A 21842-nucleotide genomic window follows, 5' to 3' on the forward strand; every position below is an offset into this window, starting at 1 on the left:
ATATATATATATATATATATATATATATATATATATATATATATATATAAAATTCAGCATAGAAGTGTGGCTCTTGTTGTACAGAAACTACCTGATATGATATAAATGAACAAGTGGGACACGTGTGTACATTGACAGGTGAATTACAGAGCAAAAAATTAGATGGTCGGTAAATTGGGTTGGGCGTATGCCCTGTATCCGCTTCACTTCTTTGGGTTATCACGTGTCGTATACAACACACGGAACTGGTGACTTAGCTGCATATAGAAACCAAAAACAAACGAGACATCTTCCGCAAGAGCCAGCCGCTGTGGCCGAGCGGTTCTAGGTGCTTTCTTCTGCAAGGTGTCACTACCTACTGCAAAAAGTTTCAGCTCTCTGTCTCGTCAGTCACATGTAACAGAAAAATTAGGTAGATAAACATAAATATGTTTATTATTAGAGGAAGTAAAGAGGATAACGTGGCACCTTTTGACCTCTACCACTTTCGTCTAATGAAGGACATTCTTCAGGGGCCAAAAAAAAAAAAAAGTCGTGTGACTTGGGCCTCCCGTCGGGTAGACCGTTCGCCGGATGCAAGTCTTTCGATTTGACGCCACTGCAGCGACTTGCGCGTCGATGGGGATGAAATGATGATGATTAGGACAACACAACACCCAGTCCCTGAGCGGAGAAAATCTCCGATCGAGCCGGGAATCGAACCCCGGTTCAGGGGCCAAGATTTGATGAGACACGTAAGGTGAAAGTCACTGTGGAGAAATGGATAGGACACGGTGAGTATGAAGTTTCTACATTTCGACTGTGAAAAAGGTATAGCTTTTAATGAAGACTGCTCAGTAGCAGTAAGGTATTCGATCCGTACCTATATGTTAAAAATTTAACGAAGTCCTTTGCGTTATTACGAAATAGAGTAATTTGCGAATACGTACTGACATCATCTATTTGTATCATATGAACATTTCTGGCGGACTAGAAATCGACAACGGATTTCTCTATTTCCCGATTATTACGAATGTTCGCCTTAACCACTGTTTCTCTCCGTGCATGCCTCCATGTGTGACCCAAACCCCCATACGTCACGTTGTCCGCAACCCTTATGCTCGCACATTTTGTGATTCCTGCACAGATAGAGACAAATACTTTATTGTCGTCGTTTTAGCCCGTCGAGATACTGCGAATGCACAACACAGGGCCAACCAGCAGCCAGTTTTGCTCAGCAATAGAATATGATACCCGATACTTGTTAGATGTATCAAGTATATACATGTAGAAAATTTTTATAGAAAGCTTACACTTGGAATATTGAGGTTAATATTAATTACTTTTTAAAGAAGGTCAGCAATGAATTACGTGCGCTTTGAGACGAAACGCCACTAATTTCCTTTAAAGAATTGCTTCAACTGTTTTATTTGTTCTCAGCACTCGTCGGTTTCTTGTACAAACTGAACTAAGGAGAACTGAAATTATTTTATTTTACTTTAGCGGCGCGGAGTGGCTGTGCGGTTTGAGGTGCCATGTCACGGGTTGCGCGGCCCCTCCCCCCGGAGATTCGAGTCCACCCTCGGGAATGGGTGTGTGTGTTGTCTTAGCATAAGTTAGTTTAAGTAGTGTGTAAGACTAGTGCCCGATGACCTCAGCAGTTTGGTCCCTTAGAAATTCACACATTTAATTTTACTTTCACTTAATTGCACAGGGTGCAGTTTTTTAACTGTTACGTGGAACTGAGACAATCATTTACTCCAAATTTTGTAAGTTAGTATCCTTTGCAGTGGAGACACTTTCGGAGCGGCGGGACGTTGCTGTCATAGTCAGATGCGTATTCTAGGACCCCGGTCAAGATTGTAATGTTGGTAAATTAATATTTCATTGGAATTTTTATTTGAGGCCTCTAAGAGCGGCAGCTCACCTGAGTCGAACTGCACGAATCAAAAATGGCTCTGAGTACTATGGCACTTAACATCTGAGGTCATCAGTCCCCTAGAATTTAGAACTACTTAAACCTAACTAACCTAAGGACAGCACACACATCCATGCCCGAGGCAGGATTCGAACCTGCGATCGTAGTGGTCGCGCGGTTCCAGACTGTAGCGCCTAGAACCGCTCGGCCACTCCGGCCGGTGTACGAATCTCGAACCTTCAGATTTTACCTACGGTTAATAAACCTTCTTTAAAATTTATCAGAAACTGGAGTCTCTACAATCTTTTCTCTCATTTGGCAGTCAAATACTAGTACTCCTTCACTTTCAGGATATGAGTCGTTACAAATCAGTGAACCAGATTGCATTAGGTATTATGACAATTGAGTTGGAACCAGAAGAACGTGAAATTGGGAAATTTGTATAACACGTGATGCTTACAAAGTTTCCCTAGGTGGTTTTAAGCAACGTAGTTGGAAGTGTCAGCGATCTTGTGATAATTACTTATGAGGAAAGAGTCACGATTGCAAAGCACCATTTAAGTAAATTACCGGTTTCGGCACGTGCAGTAAGCCGTCTTCAGACTGACTGAACCATTTGCTGGAGCTGGCGACGTGCTGAGCAGCTACATGTTGTCTGGACGACAACACGCAGCTCAGCACGTCGCCAGTTGCAGCAAATGGTGCAATCAATCTGAAGGTGGCGTACTGTACGTAATGAAACCGGTCATTTTTAATAAATGATATTTTGCAATCGTGACTGTTTGTTCGTAAGTAATAATCTCCTATATGGTTCACATGCAATACAAGCAACTTACAATTGGTAATATACACTACTGGCCATTAATATTGCTACACCAAGAAGAAATGCAGATGATAAACGGGTATTCATTGGACAAATATATTATACTAGAACTGACAAGTGATTACATTTTCAATCAATTTGGGTGCATAGACCCTGAGAAATCAGTACCCAGAACAACCACCTCTGGCCGTAATAACGGCTTTGTTACGCTTGGAGATTGAGTCAAACAGAGCTTGGATGGCGTGTACAGGTACAGCTGCCCATGCAGCTTAAACACGATACCACAGTTCGTCAAGAGTAGTGACCGGCGTATTGTGACGAGCCAGTTGCTCGGCCACCATTGACCATTGGTGAGAGATCTGGAGAATGTGCTGGCCAGGGCAGCAGTCTAACATTTTCTGTATCCAGAAAGGCCCGTACAGGACCTGCAACATGCGATCGTGCGTTATCCTGCTGAAATGTAGGGTTCCGCAGGGATCGAAAGAAGGGTAGAGCCAACACATCTGAAATGTACCGTCCACTGTTCAAAGTGCTGTCAATGCGAACAAGAGATGACCGAGACGTGTAACGAATGGCATCCCATACCATCACGCCGGGTGATACACCAGTATGGCGATGACGAATACAAGTTTCCAATGTGCGTTCACCACGTTGTCGCGAAACACAGATGCGACCATCATGATGCTGTAAACAGAACCTGGATTCATCCGAAAAAAAAGACGTTTTGCCATTCGTGCACCCAGGTTCGTCGTTTAGTACACCACCGCAGGCGCTCCTGTCTGTGATGCAGCGTCAAGGGTAACCGCAGCCACGGTCCATGCTGCTGCAAACGTCGTCGAACTGTTCGTGCAGATGGTTGTTGTCTTGCAAACGTTCCCATCTGTTGACTCAGGGATCGATACGTGGCTGCACGATCCGTTACAGCCATGCGGATAAGATGCCTGTCGTCTCGACTGCTAGTGATACGAGGCCGTTGGGATCCAGCATGGCGATCCGTATTACCCTCCTGAACCCACCGATTCCATATTCTGTTAACAGTCATTGGATCTCGACCAACGCGAGCAGCCATGTCGCGATACGATAAACCGCAATCGCGATAGGCTACAATCCGACCTTTTTCAAAGTCGAAAACGTGATGGTACGCATTTCTCCTCCTTAGATGAGGCATCACAACAACTCACCAGGCAACGCCGGTCAACTGCTGTTTGTGTATGAGAAATCGATTGGAAACTTTGCTCATGTCAGCAGCTTGTAGGTGTCGCCACCGGCGCCGACCTCTGAAAAGCTAATCATTTGCATATCACAGCATGTTCTTCCTGTCGGTTAAATTTCGCGTCTATAGCACGTCATCTTCCTGGTGTAGCAATTTTAATGGCCAGTAGTGTATCTGAATTCTACTTTTATGTGTAGTAATCAACGTATGATTGTCGCGCTACTTTATCGAGATGAGACTACATCAGGAGAAATTGACGTATTATGCAGCCCAGCACCAAACCCTGCGCCCTAAAATAACGTTGTCAACTGCGGTACACCAACATCAAAAAGTGAACGTACACCTCTTTGATCTCCATGTACTTGAACTGCTGACTCCTTATGGGTTTGCTAGTGACTGCGTAGCTACTACCACTATTGTTGTACAGTGGAGCCTAGTGTGCAGTGGGAAAGCCGGCGGTACGCACGTTGTTCCAGGTGAAGGCGACGCCGCGCGGCCTGCGCAGCCGGAAGTTGTCGGTGGCGGGCGCGCCCAGCACGCCGCTGCCCACGACCTGCAGCAGCTTCTCGCCGGCGCCCAGCACGCGCAGGTCGCGGCCCAGCAGCAGGCCGAACGGGAAGAGCCGCATCAGCAGCGACGCGGGCACCGCGGGCAGCGACAGCCGCTCCAGCCGAGCGCGCCGCGACGCCTGCGCGCGCATCCACTCGCTGTTGTCGAAGTCGATCCGGAAGCGCACCTGCCGCCGCAAACGCGAACGTCAGAAAGTAAAAAAAAAGGTGCCTGCTGGCAGCAGAGAGAAGCACTAGCTTCCCACTAGTAATAACAATTATGTATTGCCTTTGTTTTTTTAATTTCCCATTTGGCATATGGCTACACCACGAAAAATTAGTACGTGCAATTTAGTTGCTCGGGGGAACAAAAGGTAAGCGTCAAATTGGGAGTTTGGAAATACAGGGGATTAAAGTTTGCAATTGATCCACAAATCTGAATAATTTTATTGTAACATGTTTTGTTCCGCATGATTTTGACGTCTGTATTCATCAATATACAAAAAAAAAATATGAAGCTAACCAATAATACAGGGTTATTACAAATGATTGAAGCGATTTCACAGCTCTACAATAACTTTATTATTTGAGATATTTTCACAATGCTTTGCACACACATACAAAAACTCAAAAAAGTTGTTTTAGGCATTCACAAATGTTCGATATGTGCTCCTTTAGTGATTCGGCAGACATCAAGCCATAATCAAGTTCCCCCCACACTTGGCGCAGCATGTCCCCATCAATGAGTTCGAAAGCATTGTTGATGCGAGGTCGCAGTTCTGGCACGTTTCTTGGTAGAGGAGGTTTAAACACTGAATCTTTCAAATAACCCCACAGAAAGAAATCGCATGGGGTTAAGTCGGGAGAGCGTGCAGGCCATGACATGAATTGCTGATCATGATCTCCACCACGACCGAACCATCGGTTTTCCAATCTCCTGTTTAAGAAATGCCGAACATCATGATGGAAGTGCGGTGGAGCGCCATCCTGTTGAAAGATGAAGTCGGCGCTGTCGGTCTCCAGTTGTGGCATGAGCCAATTTTCCTCGGGCTACGCGTGAAACTTGCCCGCACGCGTTCAACCGTTTCTTCGCTCACTGCAGGCCGACCCGTTGATTTCCCCAGGCATCCAGAAGCTTTAAACTGCGCATACCATCGCCGAATGGAGTTAGCAGTTGCTGCATCTTTGTTGAACTTCGTCCTGAAGTGTCGATGTACTGTTATGACTGACTGATGTTAGTGCATTTCAAGCACGACATACTCTTTCTCGGCTCCTGTCGCCATTTTGTCACACTGCGCACTCGAGCGCTCTGGCGGCAGAAACCTGAAGTGCGGCTTCAGCCAAACAAAACTTTATGAGTTTTTCTACGTATCTGTAGTGTGTCGTGACCATATGTCAATGAATGGAGCTACAGTGAATTTATGAAATCGCTTCAATCATTTGTAATAGCCCTGTACATGAAGTATACAAAAATAAACACGTTACTCTAGTGGAAATACCATTAAGTTACGCAAATTACATACGCTAACAACGAAAAGCAAAGACAAGTAATCGTACGAGACCTTTACAAAGAGTTACAACACCCAAGCGCCAAAGAAACTGGTATAGACATGCGTATTCAAATACTGTACAAAGATATATAAACAGGCAGAATACGGCGTTGCGGTCGGCGGCGCCTGTATAGGACAACAAGTGTCTGCGAAGTTGTTAGATCGGTTACTGCTGCTACAAGAGCAAATTATCAAGTGCGTCTGAACTAGAGATGGGGGATCCGCTCTTGAACTAATTCATAGAGTTGAATCTTTCAAAGGAGTGAACAATCAGTGATTCAGAAAAAAAGAACGGTAGCTCCAAACGTTTCCCACGGCAGAGAGAGAGAGAGAGAGAGAGAGAGAGAGAGAGAGAGAGAGAGACGGAGCATATCAGCAGCGCCTCTGCTGGTCACAGCACAGTGCACGCCACACAACACAGCCAGCGCCGGCCTCTGCCCTGCTTCTACCTTGGCTGCCTGCATTGTGCAGTGCCCCATTGGATTTTGTGTTTCACATATGCCGTGCCGTCTCTGTGCGTCGTCTGCCACGTGGAGTGTCTGGCGGCGATCGTTTCAGTCGCACGTCCTGCCCTCTGGGCAGTTGATGCGAGCAACAGGACAGAGCTCGCGGCTCGACCTGCTCGACTCAGCGCCTCTGCATCGGAGTTCGTCCCTACTGGATATTGTTCTTCGTAGTAATACCGCTATGTATATTACATTATTATGTTATGTATACATCAATTGTTTTTATTTTATTTTTATTTGTTTAAACTGATTAGATTACGTTCCTTATGACTCCTCTTACTATAGGATTTTTGTTATGGACACTCGAATTTACGCTTTAATTACGAGCGAACCGATAAACGTATCGCAAAATGTGATACACCAATATTTTCCTTGTTTTATTCTGCGTAAGGCTATATGCAGCACTTTCGTTTTACAGTCAAATTTATATATTTTTTTCTTATTCTGGTACGGATTTTGCGATTTTAGGCGTCTTCGGAAGGAAACGTTCACTTTAAAAATATATGGCTTGCGATGTATTTGTATGAGGTTAATGAAATTTTAATACATTATAGCCAAATATATTGTTAATGTAAATCTCAAGTTACAACATTTTCCGATCACCCAAAAAACCACGATAGTGCAAAATAAATCAATAATCAAAAACTTTGTCATATCGTGGAAATTTCAATAAACAATACAAAATTCTTACTCATTATCTGTGTTACTTCAAAATAGGATCAAATAAGATCAAAATACAGGTATAGTACTGGAATAAACCAAGTTTAAAGGGCAATGTGCCTTCCATTTATTTTCTATTGTAAATGAGTGGTGAGTCATGAAAAAGAGCTAATTCATTTCAGGGAGTGAACAGTTCTGATCCAATCTCTGAAAAGAACAGTTTTGCCCATCTCTAGTCTGAACGTGGTGTTATAGTCGGCGGGCGACAGATGGGACACAGCATCTCCGAGGTAGCGATGAACTGGGGATTTTCCCGTACGACTGTTTCACGAGTGTACCGTGAATATCAGGTATCCGGTAGAACATCATATCTCCGACATCGCTGTAGCCGGAAAAAGATCCTGCAAGAACTGGACCAATAACGACTGAAGAGAATAATTCGACATCGCTGAGATCGGAAAAAGATCCTGCAAAATGGACACTGCATGTCAGCAGGGGACTGTTCAAGCTGGTGGAGGCTCTGTAAAGGTGTGGGGCGTGTGCAGTTGGAGTGATATGGGACCCCTGATATGTCTAGATACGACTCTGTCGGGTGACACGTGCGTAAGCATCCTGTCTGATCACCTGCATCCATTCATGTCCGTTGTTCATTGCGACGGACATAGGCAATTCCAACAGGGCAATGCGACATTCCGCACGTCCATAATTGCTACAGAGTGGCTCCAGGAAAACTCTTCTCAATTTATGGACAGACCTGCAGGATTCATTGCGTCAATTCCGTCCAGCACTTCTTCAGACATTAGTCGAGTCCATGCCACGTCCTGTTGCGGTACTTCCGCGTTCTCGCGGGGGCCCTACACGATATTAGGCAGGTGTACCACTTTCTGGAGAAGAAATAAAAACTTTGAGGTTCGCCGATGACATTGTAATTCTGTCAGAGATAGCAAAGGACCTGGAAGAGCAGTTGAAAGGAATGGACAGTATCTTGAAGGGAGAATATAAGATGAACATCAACAAAAGCAAAACGAGGATAATGGACTGTAGTCGAATTAAATCTGGTGATGCTGAAGGAATTACATTAGGAAATGAGACACTTAAAGCAGTAAATGAGTTTTGCTATTTGGGGAGCAAAATAACTGATGATGGTCCAAGTAGAGAGGATATAAAATGTAGACTGGCAATGGAAAGGAAATCGTTTCTCAAGAAGAGAAATTTGTTAACGTCGAGTATAGATTTAAGTGTCAGGAAGCCGTTTCTGAAAGTATTTGTATGGAGTGTAGCCATGTATTGAAGTGAAACATGGACGATAAATAGTTTAGACAAGAAGAGAATAGAAACTTTCGAAATGTGGTGCTACAGTAGAATGCTGAAGATTATATGGGTACATTGCATAACTAATGAGGAGGTATTAAATGGGATTGGGGAGAAGAGAAATTTGTGGCACACCTTGACTAGAAGAAGGGATCGGTTGGTGGGACATATTCTGAGGCATCAAGGGATCGCCAGTTTAGTATTGGAGGGCAGCGTGGAGGGTAAAAATCGTAGAGGGAGACCAAGAGATGAATACACTGAGCAGATTCAGAATGATGTAGGTTGCAGTAGGTACTGGGAGATGAAGAAGCTTGCACAGGATAGAGTAGCATGGAGAGCTGCATCAAACCAGTCTCTGGACTGAAGACCACAACAACAACAACAACAATCACTTTCTTTAGCTCTTCAGTGTAGAAGACTTAACTGTACAGCTCGTTGCTTGGCTGTACTTAGTTATCACTTCCATCACAGACGTATCCATTGGCAAGAAAAATCCGTCATGAACAGGAGGACGTAATCTAAGAGGGACAGAATGTCAGCAGCACTCATCCTTTCATCAGTCTGGATCCGTTGTATTTTAATCGAGAAGTAAGAAATGGGATTCGCTACCAACGTTTCCTGAAACTTACTTTTCGCCAGAAGTCTTAATGTCTCGCTGATGGGTAAACATGATGGGTATTGAGAAGTCACCTTCTACCTGTATACATTCCTTAAGCTGACAGCCAGGTGCATTTTGAACATCAAAGTCACCAATTTCCCGGAATTGTTTGAACATTCGCCGCACGTTGCTTTCACCTATTGCCTCTAAACATTTAAGAATACAGAGACAGTCAGGTTCTTTATCCGTCTTATCTGATATTTTTTCCAGAATGAGATAGATATTGTTAATATCTATTACATTTGCTTTGCTTAAACATCCGTTGTGAGGTGTATCTCATACTTTTCCGAGAAGACTTCTTCGTCTGTTCTTCTGCTCCTTCACAACGGACATCTGAGACAGTGACAGACTGCTCGACATTACGTCCATTCCATATCCTTTGCACATTACTTCAATAGCAACACTGGTTATTACTATTATTATTATGATTATCATTGTTGTTATTATTATTTGTATGGCTACAAATGAAATATGCGTATACCTACACATCATTCAATAGCACACATTCATTAAGAACCTCATATTTCAAGCGTATCACGACAATAATGGTATGTGTATGCACGTACCATTATATTTGTAGAACATACTTAGTACGACAGATTCGCCAATTTACATAAGTTTGAGTCATAGAGAATGTACTCAAGATCCTCGTCAGAGATATCACGATCACTAAAAACACATTCGTTTTCTTGTAGCACGTCAAACTTGGCTATAATCTGGGAAAACGTAAACTGCTTGTTCTTAGCACCGGCCACTTTACCTGTCGCTTAACATTATCCTTCCGCAGAAGATAGTCACTGGCTTTTACCGTGAAGCATCGCCATGACTTCTGTTAAGTAAATTACAACTTTTTTTCTGGTGTTTTATGTTTCGCAACCCATAGGTCGCGCCGATTTCCGTATAACTCAAAATACACGATAGTGGCGCTTACCATTGTGTAACCCCGAGCCGTTCAATTATCTCAGATTACAGTCTCAAATCTAAGCCATCATCAGGACAAGTTAACAGAGTATGTTCTTGAACTGTATGGTGAACAGTTTGCTTTCCAGCACCACAAACGTTCTGAAGTTATTTTCTTACACCTGCTCGTATAACCGCACACCTGTCAGTGTTGTTTCTTATTCGGTTAAGAAACGACCAGATTATGCGTGGCAGTATCTTAAATTGTTTCGTCGTAACATTAATCTGCCATGTGTATCTTCAGCAGCCATTAGTGTTGTAGTCATTGCTAGATAACATCCTTGCAATTTCCAGGGGTGGGTACGAGCGTAAAGTCTTCCTTTACTGATAGTTGGAATGTCGCCGTGGGCAGGCTATTAAGGACTTTTCTGCAGTATTTTGTGCTACTATGCAAGTGCACTTTCCCACTGCAAGGACGTAGGTCGTATGTGGCTAGGTGTGGGTAGCCAGAAAGTAGATATATATAGGTTTGATTGTATCAGTTACAAGGCACATGTCATGGTTAAGCTGTGTATCAACAATTCCTCGTTGAGTACTGTTCTTCCAAGTTGGGGAGCAATAACTACGCAACTCGCAAGGGGTGTCAAAGGGTATGCCTAAACTGCAGGCTGATTTGGAGTCGAAACATGTGCGTGTGTGGCACCGAGGATGTTGCTGAGCTGGGAGGTATTGGAGGCACCTTTGCCGTTTTATTCACGCACATGATAATCTTGCACTCCCGCGTGATCACGTTATGGGAAGGTTGAAAACAGGAGTGTTGAAAAAGCATAAGTATCCTGTGGTAACGATAGCTACGATGCCACGGCGTAGGTGCAAGTTCTTAGGTTGGCACTACGACACCGACACCGAAGACAGCGCCCTAGCGCCCTCTAGCCGGCGTTGTGCAGCTCTACGAGCGCCGCTCCAAATTCAGCCCATCTGATTCCGAGCCGACGACCAGGCAACTTAGCTTCTACTTCATAGAGGGCTAGCCATTACAGACTTTGTATTTCAGTTACTTCAATGATAGTTTTTCCACTACTAGTAGCTTTTAGCGTTGATACCTGTACGGCTTCGCACCTACGTGCTCATCTCAGCCAAAGTTAAGTACGCCTAATGTAATCCTATTTCTGAATATAGTAAATTTGTGAAATCTACCAGCAGTACCAAAGTACTTCACCTTTTCCTGCCCCTGTTCGCTTCCTACATTCGGCCTACCCTTCTGTTTACAGGAGCAGACCCACGTGCCGCCTACCAGGCGGGATACAAAATAGCCTTTGCTGCCTTGGATCACGTTTAGATTTCATCGAATGGTTTTGAACGATCCTTGATGATACCAACCTCTATCGTACTTCGCTCCAAAGAGTGCGATGCTATTCAGTGGGGATGCAGCCCCACAATATCCTTAGATAAGGGTTGAAATGTCTGAGGGTGTCAGTACTGTCAAAGGCTATCGAGAACATCTTCCTGTTGCTGATCGTAATGCGAACTGTCTTTTTGACTGCGAAATGTGTGGGAACCAACGCCCAAAGCAAATGGGTTGACGCCCTTTACGTCACCCCCAGAGCCCTTTTCGCGTCGATTCTAGGCGGCGCTGTGTTTGAGATATTTTCGCAGGGCAAGCATAAGAAAACCGCGTGATTGCAACGGCTGGGTGTCACGGTTCTTACCTTCACCGTAGAGACGTCAAAAGAAGGGGTGATAATGGCTAACAGGGGCTGTGACGACCTTCTCATTGCGTGATACGTCTACGGTGGCGCTGGGCAGAATTGTGGTGGGATAAGGTGTCAATATGACAACATTAGCCCGTCTTACAGCAAACATGAACTTCCGAGCTGAGGCCTTTTTTTCGTGTGTGTCGACACCCTGCTACTCGAAGCGTCGCGGAGCCCGAGAGTGATGTCGCAGGGCGTCACGCTTTTGCATCATTACAGATGAAGGTTGTAGGCACCTTTGAGCCAAATTTCAAACATGTGTGTCGCAACTGAAGGCAAATGCGGGGTTTCGCAAAATTGATCCTAGAATTCTATGGCGCAATACAATTAGCAAGTGTGACTCATTACAGCTGAGACTGTTACAATAAATACACTACTGGCCATTAAAATTGCTACACCATGAAGGTGACGTGCTACAACGCGAAATTTAAACGACAGGAAGAACATGCTGTGATACGCAAATGATTAGCTTTTCAGAGCATTCACACAATGTTGGCGCCGGTGGCGACACCTGCACCTTCAACGTGATGACATGAGGAAAGTTTCTAACCGACTTCTCATTCACAAACAGCAGTTGACCGGCGTTGCCTGGTGAAACGTTGTTGTGATGCCTCGTGTAAGGAGGAGAAATGCGTACCACCACGTTTCTGACTTTGATAAAGGTCGGATTGTAGCCTATCGCGATTGCGGTTTATCGTATCGCGACATGGCTGCTCGCGTTGGTCGAGATCCAATGACTGTTAGCAGAATATGGAATCGGTGGGTTCAGGAGGGTGATACGGAACGCCGTGCTGGATCCCAACGGCCTCGTATCACTAGCAGTCGAGATGACAGGCATCTTATCCGCATGGCTGTAACGTCTCGATCCCTGAGTCAACAGATGGGGACGTTTACAAGACAATAACCATCTTCACGAACAGTTCGACGACGTTTGCAGCAGCATGGACTGTCAGCTCGGAGACCATGGGTGCTGTTACCCTTGACGCTGCATCACAGACAGGAGCGCCTGCCATGGTGTACTCAACGACGAAGCTGGGTGTACGAATGGCAAAACGCCAGTTTTCGGTAGAATCCAGGTTCTGTTTACAGCATCGTGATGGTCGCATCCGTGTTTGGCGACATCGCGGTGAACGCACATTGCAAGCGTGTATTCGTTATCGCCATACTGGCGGACCACCAGGCGTGATGGTATGGGGTGCCATTGGTTACACGTCTCGGTGACCTCTTGTTCCCACTGACGGCACTTTGAACAGTGGACGTTTGAGTCAATGCCCAGGCGTATCAAGGCCGTTATTACGGCCAGAGGTGGTTGTTCTGGGTACTGATTTCTCCGGATCTATGCACCCAAATTGCGTGAAAAAGTATTCACATGTTAGTTCTAGTATAATATATTTCTCCAATGAATACCCATTTATCACCTGCATTTCTTCTTAGTGTAGCAATTTTAACGGCCAGGAGCGTAGTTTTAAAAATTATGTGGTTTCGGCAACTCTTTTGACAATATTCATCCATTATTACTCGGTATAGTGATGTAATACTTTCCTAATGACAGAACAACACGCAATACGGGCGACCCGACTAACTAACTTATATTCAATCGGCGAGCCCAATTTCTGGCATACTGATATTGTGACGTGCCGGAGGCGTTGAAATGGATATGCTCTGAGTGCGGCCTACAGCTTCGAAAGGTTGCATTGTACGAGTATCTTACGATATTTTATTACAACATGCAAGAAGATGTTGGGATAGGAGTTATGTAGAGATGAAAATATTAGCGCAGCCGTGGAAAAGATGGTAGACAGCGTAAAAGAAGTAGAAAGATTGATGATGCAGTAAAACTGCATCAGCTCTGAGGTTTTTCCACACTTCGTTGAACCAATTCAAATCCATCGAATTTATGTCCAAGATACTCGTACTTCCGTTTGTCTTGCAACGGAAAAATAACGATACCGAGAAACAACCAGTGGTAAACGTTTAGCAACATCGTCGGGGATCAGTCTGTACTTTTAATGATTGACTGGAGCTATTCTTTCAGATTCATCATCACTGCAGCCTTGCATTGACATACCAGACGATTAAGTCCCCATTATTAATAAGCAAAGAATACCTGCATTCTCTCTCTACACAAAACTGACTGATATGGGAGCATAAATTCATCACGGTGTCGTTCTTTCTACATTAACCTTCCGAAGTGGCTTAGGAAACGCACAAGGCAATGGAATACAAAAGTACACTGAAGAACCAAAGAAACTGGTACACCTGCCTAATATCGTGTAGGGACCCCACGAGCACGCAGAAGTGCCGCAACATGACATGAGATGGACCCGACAAATGCCTGAAGTAGTGCTGGGGGGAATTGACACCATGAATCCTGCAGGGCAGTCCATAAATCTGTAAGAGTACGAGGGGGTGGAGATCTCTTCTGAACAGCACGTTGCAAGACATCCCAAATATGCTCAATAATGTTGATGTCTGGGGAGTTTGGCGGCCAGAGGAAGTGTTTAACTCAGAAGAGTCTTCCTGTAGCAATTCTGGACGTGTGAGGTGTCACATTGTCCAGCTGTAATTTCCCAAGTCCGTCGGAATGCACAGTGGATATGAATGGATGCAGGTGATCAGGCAGTATGCTTAGATACGCGCCACCACGTATCTAGATGTATCAGAGGGACCCATGTCACTTCAGACGCACACGCCCCACACCATTAAAGAGCCTCCATGAGCTTGAACACTCCCCTGCTGACTTGCAGAGTCCATGGATTCATAGGTTGTTTCCGTACCCGTACACGTCCAACCGCTCGATACAATATGAATCGAGACTCCTCCGACCAGGCAACATGTTTCGAGTCATCAACAGTCCAATGTCGGTTTGACGGGCCCAGGCAAGGCATAAATCTTTGTGTCAAGCATGATACACGAGTGCGCTTTCGACTCCTAAAGCCCATGTCGGTGATGTTTCATTGAATGGTTCACTCGCTGACACTTGTTGAAAACTGCAGCAGTTCGCGGAAGGGTTGCGCTTCTGTCACGTTGAATGATTCCCTTTAGTCGACGTTGGTCCTGTTCTTGCAGGATCTTTTTACGGCCGTAGCATTGTCGGAGATTTGACATTTTAGTGGATTCCTGATATTCGCGGTACGCTCGTTAAATGGTCGTACGGGAAAAATCCCCACTTCATCGCTACCTCCAAGATACTGTGTTCCATCGCTCGTGCACCGACTGTAACACCACATTCATATTTAAGTCTTGATAACCTGCCATTGTAGCAGCAGTAACCGATGTAACAACTGCGCCAGACACTTGTCTTACATTGGCGTTGCCGACCTCACTGCCGTATGCTGTCTGTTTCCATATTTCTGCATTTGAATACAGTTTATTTGGCGCTTCAGTGTAATAATACCAGAACCGTCACATTTTAGACTCAACCATTTTCTATTGTAATTCCAATGGCAGCGGTATGCTTTTTGGTCTTCGGATGAAAGAGTTTAACGAATACAAATACAATTTTAAAATATTAACTGCATATATTACATGTTTTTAACTGTTAAAAAATTCAATACATAGATAGTGATGACACTGCTTGTTTCCTTTTAAAATCAAATTTCAAAAATAGTCTCGTAACAGGATGAGTTGGAAGTAAGTGGCGCTTTGGGAAACTGGGTGGTTTGGCGTGTCGGAAAGTATCTTGTGGGAGAATGGGTGGCAGGAAAATTGGGATGTGTGGTAGAGTTGAATAGGATGGAGGATAGACCGTGGTGATTTAGAAGAAAGAAAAGAATATCGCTGGGAAGTTGGAAAGACGTGATAAAGGCAGGGAGGTGTGGTTTAAATATGATTGGAAATATTAGTAGGGCTGGGAGATTGTTGCTGAATGTCTGTTGGTGTGTAGCTGTGCGTCGCTGGGCTGAATTGGTATTGGTTCGCCAATTTACCGGGAACCAGTTGTGTCTGTGGGATGTATAGAATATACAGGTGTGCAGTGTTGGTGAGAAGCGAAGGGAATTTTATAAGATGGTAAAGGATTTGAATAGGGGTTGGGTGGGGGGCGGGGGTAATTGGATGTAGTATACAAGACGAACTTCTTGGTGTTCAAGGGTTGAGAGCGATTCTGGGGGGAGCAAGGCTTTGTAAGTGAGGAGGTTGGTGGACGGATGCCATCTTATGGTCGACCGATTAGTAGTTTTATTGAGGAAGGTTTATGCAAAATTGCTTACGACGTGTCACACCAGATAAAATGTTTGATGGCGACCATAAAAGGGAAGTCTTGTTACCATTTGTTCCTTTATGATTCTTCAAGAGTCAGCTAAATCAGGATAAGTGTGACACGGATATTTTCTTTGGCTCAGTTCAGCTGCGTTAGTAAACTTGTGGCTCACCTGCACGTTTCGGGCTCCAGACAGAGCTGTCTGCTCCTCCAGAATGGCGATGCGCAGCGCGATGTCGTACAGTTCCTGCGCTATCTGGTACAGCTGGCCTGCAACACGGAAAGCGGCTACAATGTACACCACTGCTGAGGTAATGCCCTCGGGGTTGTGCGTGAGATTCGTTTGTGTAGGATAAAATGCATCAACGAGGAGACAACGTGATAACCCCTCGCTGGTATCCTGAACAACATCCTAAACGGGTTTGCTGTCCCTTCATATGAACCGTTATAAAGTTATGAAGTATTTCCGTGAAAATGTCTGTTGTGAGTCTTTAATGGTATCAAAGTGACCGCTGAGTTTGAACTACACTCCTGGAAATTGAAATAAGAACACCGTGAATTCATTGTCCCAGGAAGGGGAAACTTTATTGACACATTCCTGGGGTCAGATACATCACATGATCACACTGACAGAACCACAGGCACATAGACACAGGCAACAGAGCATGCACAATGTCGGCACTAGTACAGCGTATATCCACCTTTCGCCGCAATGCAGGCTGCTTTTCTCCCATGGAGAGGATCGTAGAGATGCTGGATGTAGTCCTGTGGAACGGCTTGCCATGCCATTTCCACCTGGCGCCTCAGTTGGACCAGCGTTCGTGCTGGACGTGCAGACCGCGTGAGACGACGCTTCATCCAGTCCCAAACATGCTCAATGGGGGACAGATCCGGAGATCTTGCTGGCCAGGGTAGTTGACTTACACCTTCTAGAGCACGTTGGGTGGCACGGGATACATGCGGACGTGCATTGTCCTGTTGGAACAGCAAGTTCCCTTGCCGGTCTAGGAATGGTAGAACGATGGGTTCGATGACGGTTTGGATGTACCGTGCACTATTCAGTGTCCCCTCGACGATCACCAGTGGTGTACGGCCAGTGTAGGAGATCGCTCCCCACACCATGATGCCGGGTGTTGGCCCTGTGTGCCTCGGTCGTATGCAGTCCTGATTGTGGCGCTCACCTGCACGGCGCCAAACACGCATACGACCATCATTGGCACCAAGGCAGAAGCGACTCTCATCGCTGAAGACGACACGTCTCCATTCGTCCCTCCATTCACGCCTGTCGCGACACCACTGGAGGCGGGCTGCACGATGTTGGGGCGTGAGAGGAAGACGGCCTAACGGTGTGCGAGACCGTAGCCCAGCTTCATGGAGACGGTTGCGAATGGTCCTCGCCGATACTCCAGGAGCAACAGTGTCCCTAATTTGCTGGGAAGTGGCGGTGCGGTCCCCTACGGCACTGCGTAGGATCCTACGGTCTTGGCGTGCATCCGTGCATCGCTGCGGTCCGGTCCCAGGTCGACGGGCACGTGCACCTTCCGCCGACCACTGGCGACAACATCGATGTACTGTGGAGACCTCACGCCCCACGTGTTGAGCAATTCGGCGGTACGTCCACCCGGCCTCCCGCATGCCCACTATACGCCCTCGCTCAAAGTCCGTCAACTGCACATACGGTTCACGTCCACGCTGTCGCGGCATGCTACCAGTGTTAAAGACTGCGATGGAGCTCCGTATGCCACGGCAAACTGGCTGACACTGACGGCGGCGGTGCACAAATGCTGCGCAGCTAGCGCCATTCGACGGCCAACACCGCGGTTCCTGGTGTGTCCGCTGTGCCGTGCGTGTGATCATTGCTTGTACAGCCCTCTCGCAGTGTCCGGAGCAAGTATGGTGGGTCTGACACACCGGTGTCAATGTGTTCTTTTTTCCATTTCCAGGAGTGTAAACTCTCAACGCTGTCAGTAGTGTGAGATGACAACGCTCAACGAGTCAGTGGAACTACGACCAAATCAGTGGAAAAGTGGATGTAACTTGGTTAGTAATTGATACAGATCAGTCAGTGGCACATGGAGTTAGAGTGTTCGGTGTGTGCAGGCATGTGAGTATTGGGTTCTAGACAGAAGACTGGAAACGTGACACGCAAGTGAAGAAATTTTAAGACGAGAAGCCGGCATTAAAGGCAAACAGCCCATTGAGAGACTTAACTACGAACACCGGCAGGAAAGGACAGCACGTGAACAAGTTGACTCGGGCAGACAGGCGTGCCACAATCCGTGGACTTCACGCGCAGTTGAATTGTAGACACACAACATCCTACAGAGTATAGGTTATTGGGAAGTGTGAGCGAAGCAACCGATTCCCAGTCTGAGGTAGAGGCTGATGGAAGTATTATTTTCTGCTTCAATCGTTAGAAGTAGATGATGCTCTTCTTTCTAGTGATAGTGAGTAAAGAGAGCGTGTCCACTGATGTTTTTCGAAACATGCACTCAACTCTCTCAGCATACTGCGGTGACTGTTACATAAAGGAGTGAGGTTCTTTTACAACTGCAGGCTTAATTCGTCTTGGTTTCACCCTTGGTCGTAGTGATGGTGGCTAATCACGATTAAAATTAAGCACAGAAGGGGACAGTGTAACCCTACTTAAATGAGATGCAGACTCAGATATATCTTTTCATAGAGACGAATAAGTACACTTAACATGAAAACGCACACACAATAAATTATATAGCACCGAAATGAAGTGCTGTTACAGTAGATAATTATTGGTTAATGAATAACCACACACATGAAATCACAGAACGTGTGCGATTATAGCAATGAAATGTGAGATATCGAAAATAAAATTGTAAAGCAGCTACAAATAGCATACAACTTTCCTTTACTTTTATACGTTTCGCTCGTCAGACTTCACCATTTTCACAAATTGAGTAGCCAACGGCTACTAAATTTCGGTGCTGTACACAGCCAGAGACACGACATTTGGTAGTTGGTTACTAAATCTCCTAAGATGGCCGCAAATGACTGTCGCTGTACCCACTACAGCCGATGTTTACGCTCGTTAAATAAAAACTGAGAGAGAGAGAGGAGATGCCCAGTGATTGTACACAGCAGTAGAACATAGAAGATTGCCTTGGCGCTATGGTCCGGATGTTGTCGTAATTGCTGGTTGCCATCGCAATTCTGACGTATTAGGTTGTCGCGACTAGCGAGTAGCAAGACTGTAAACTGTTATATGCCACAAAACCGGCTGTATGAGGTAAGATACTGCGACATTGCTTCAAACCTGTAAGACCATGTCACCTGGAGGCTGACTGTGCTAACGGAGGACGACGCGCGTAGCCTGTAGAAGATCAAACCAACAAAATGACACCGACCATAACCTTTGGGTGCTATTGGGGGTGCTATTTGAAAAGAAAATTCGAATGTCCAGACAGCTGCTATCTTTTGCAATCAATCTAACTGAATCATTCGGACAGCTTTGGGATAGCTGCTCAGACATAATAGATTCCAAACACTTAGGTTGCAACCTTACTACTATCTTTTATAATCCGGAGAGTAATGAAAGTGGCAAGGTACTGTCAATCAGAACACAGGGATAACTTGTGATCTAAATGACGATAGATTTATTCATTCTTAACAACACAAGACAAAAAAATGGCTAAAGAACTGTCACACAAATATTTTCATTTGACAAGCGCTTTCACTAACATGGGGTCTATGGTGGACAAAGTGATCAGCTGGGGATCGACACGACACTAACCAGAACACTAATCGCTTTATCTGATTTCATACACGTGAATCCGGGTTATGGCACAAAAACTACGCCACCATCAAGCATCTAAACTCTACTATTCAAAAAAAGAAAAATATGGTTCGAAAGAACAGGGTGCTGAGAAACTTACATTGGAACCCTACGCCATAGCAGCGAATAGTTTACCCTCCTGCTGGTCAAGGCGGCACACCACAATGCGTTCGGCGACTGGAGTCATGGACGGCAGCACACTGTTATTAATGGTGCGCGCCCGAAAAGTGCAAGTACACGGTCTCGCGTTCGCTTAATTCGGAATGCAGGTACTTCCCTATGAGCCTCTGAAAACCTGGTGGATTCCATTGTGCAGGTGGACCCGTTTGCTGGTCTGCCAAACCAATTCGTTTCCATGTCATGACTATGCTTGACAGAATATGTCAAATGTTTAGACAGCTGACTCAAGACACGTAAGTACATCCATGCATCACTTGTTGTGTGCGTGATACTAGAAGCAGTACCTCTGACGGTTCAGAAGGTGACTGGCACAGGCTCTAAGTGGCACACTAGCAAAGGACACAAGTCTCACTGTTTAGCTAGAGACCTGCAGTTATTTAGTAGCGAAGTGCCGGTACAAGAGTGATCTTCTCTTTCTGTCTGCTTTCCTCCTCAGATCGGTAGCAAAAACATATTTACATCTTAGACTTCCCCCACTTAAGCACAAGCCAATCACGAGCTGGAGCACGGCATTCGAAGCTCGGAGAGTGCCACTTGCTCTGCATTCTCTGATTTCACCAATCAGAGACTTAAAAGTCAATTGGGAGAAAAGGAAAAAGATTCAGGTTTGCAGCCTCTTTCCCACACATTTACGCCATGTCTTTTGCTAACAACATGACCAGGATGGAACCCCACCCCTCCATAAAAAGCTTGTTATCTTCCCTGTTGCATCAATTTCGAAGTTTCCAAAGAACGCCATAAACTCGCTAAAAGCCTCGTGCTTCCACAAATACGTTTTGTAACAGAGTCTGGACGACTACGCACCAGTGACCTGTCCCACAGAAATTCGCAGAGCACTCTCAGTTGTTTTGTCAGCTTCCTGCCCAACAAGGGCCCATCCACTGCTTTATTGCCGGTCTACAATGCGCGGGCCATTGCAGCGGTGACTTCTCGGCGTTAGTCAGTCTACCTGGATGCGGATGCCGACCAACCGACGCCAACCAACATGTCTGCACAGAAGAAACGCTCTTCCCTTGGCCCACCATCGCCGTGCTTTTACTGCAGTCGTTTAAATTGGCACGCTATTCCTTTGAACACAGATAAAGCTTACTGTTAGTCCTTCCCTAGAGCATGCAAGCAAGAACATTAGCTACTGACCACCGTTTCATCAAATCGTAATAAAGATCACCTTCCCTAGGAACATGAAGTGGCATAACACCGAATCCGAAGTGAGAGTGCCCTGCAATCTCTCAAGGTCTTCTAAATGCTGAAGTTGCCTCTGTGGTGTACCTATGCTCGAGACACCATTCAAGTTTCCATGAGGGATTTCTTTTAATGGAAAATGCCATCTTGGTGGAAATTATTATTTCCTTAATGAAATGGAATAATGACTATCACTAGCTATTTAGCTGCTCTTGTGCGCCCTCCTACACATACAGAATTAATGATAAAAAATCAAATATTGTGAATAAATTAAAATGTCCATGTTATTTTTGGCCTCAAAGACTTCAGTGCTTTAAATACCCACATTCTTTGTACGACCTGACTTTTTAGGCTGAGAGAAACAAAGCAATCTCGGTTATTTATTACAATATTTTTAGCTTTATTGGTCTGTACAGCTTAATGATTACCGCTTTCCGCTAGCTAGCAACCACCGTCTGGTCTATCGAAGCAGCCAGAGAAATTGCCTTTTACTTAATGCAAAGAATATTTAAAAACACATACATTTTATGAAAGAATTAAAACTTTAAAAACAGAAAAAAACTTACCACACCTACACTGGAAATGGATCCCAAGAAAAGTGTTGACCACAACAGTATTGTTAGTAAGCATAGCTTGTCAATATTAAAAGGT

The 21842-nt window shown here is 45.2% G+C and overlaps 1 protein-coding gene across 1 annotated transcript in view; it reads right to left on the bottom strand.

Moving 5' to 3' along the window:
* The window catches only part of LOC126188271 (soluble guanylate cyclase 89Db-like), a 540286-nt gene that overhangs the window by 145003 nt on the left and 373441 nt on the right, over positions 1-21842 (bottom strand). The window contains exons 4-5 of the mRNA XM_049929850.1: positions 16194-16291; positions 4400-4669 (exon numbers count right to left, since the gene is read on the bottom strand). Of these exons, the coding sequence (XP_049785807.1) occupies positions 4400-4669; positions 16194-16291 (368 nt within the window). The remainder of the gene's footprint in view (positions 1-4399; positions 4670-16193; positions 16292-21842) is intronic.

The sequence above is a fragment of the Schistocerca cancellata genome, chromosome 5 (assembly GCF_023864275.1).
Source record: "Schistocerca cancellata isolate TAMUIC-IGC-003103 chromosome 5, iqSchCanc2.1, whole genome shotgun sequence".
Taxonomy (NCBI): domain Eukaryota; kingdom Metazoa; phylum Arthropoda; class Insecta; order Orthoptera; family Acrididae; genus Schistocerca; species Schistocerca cancellata.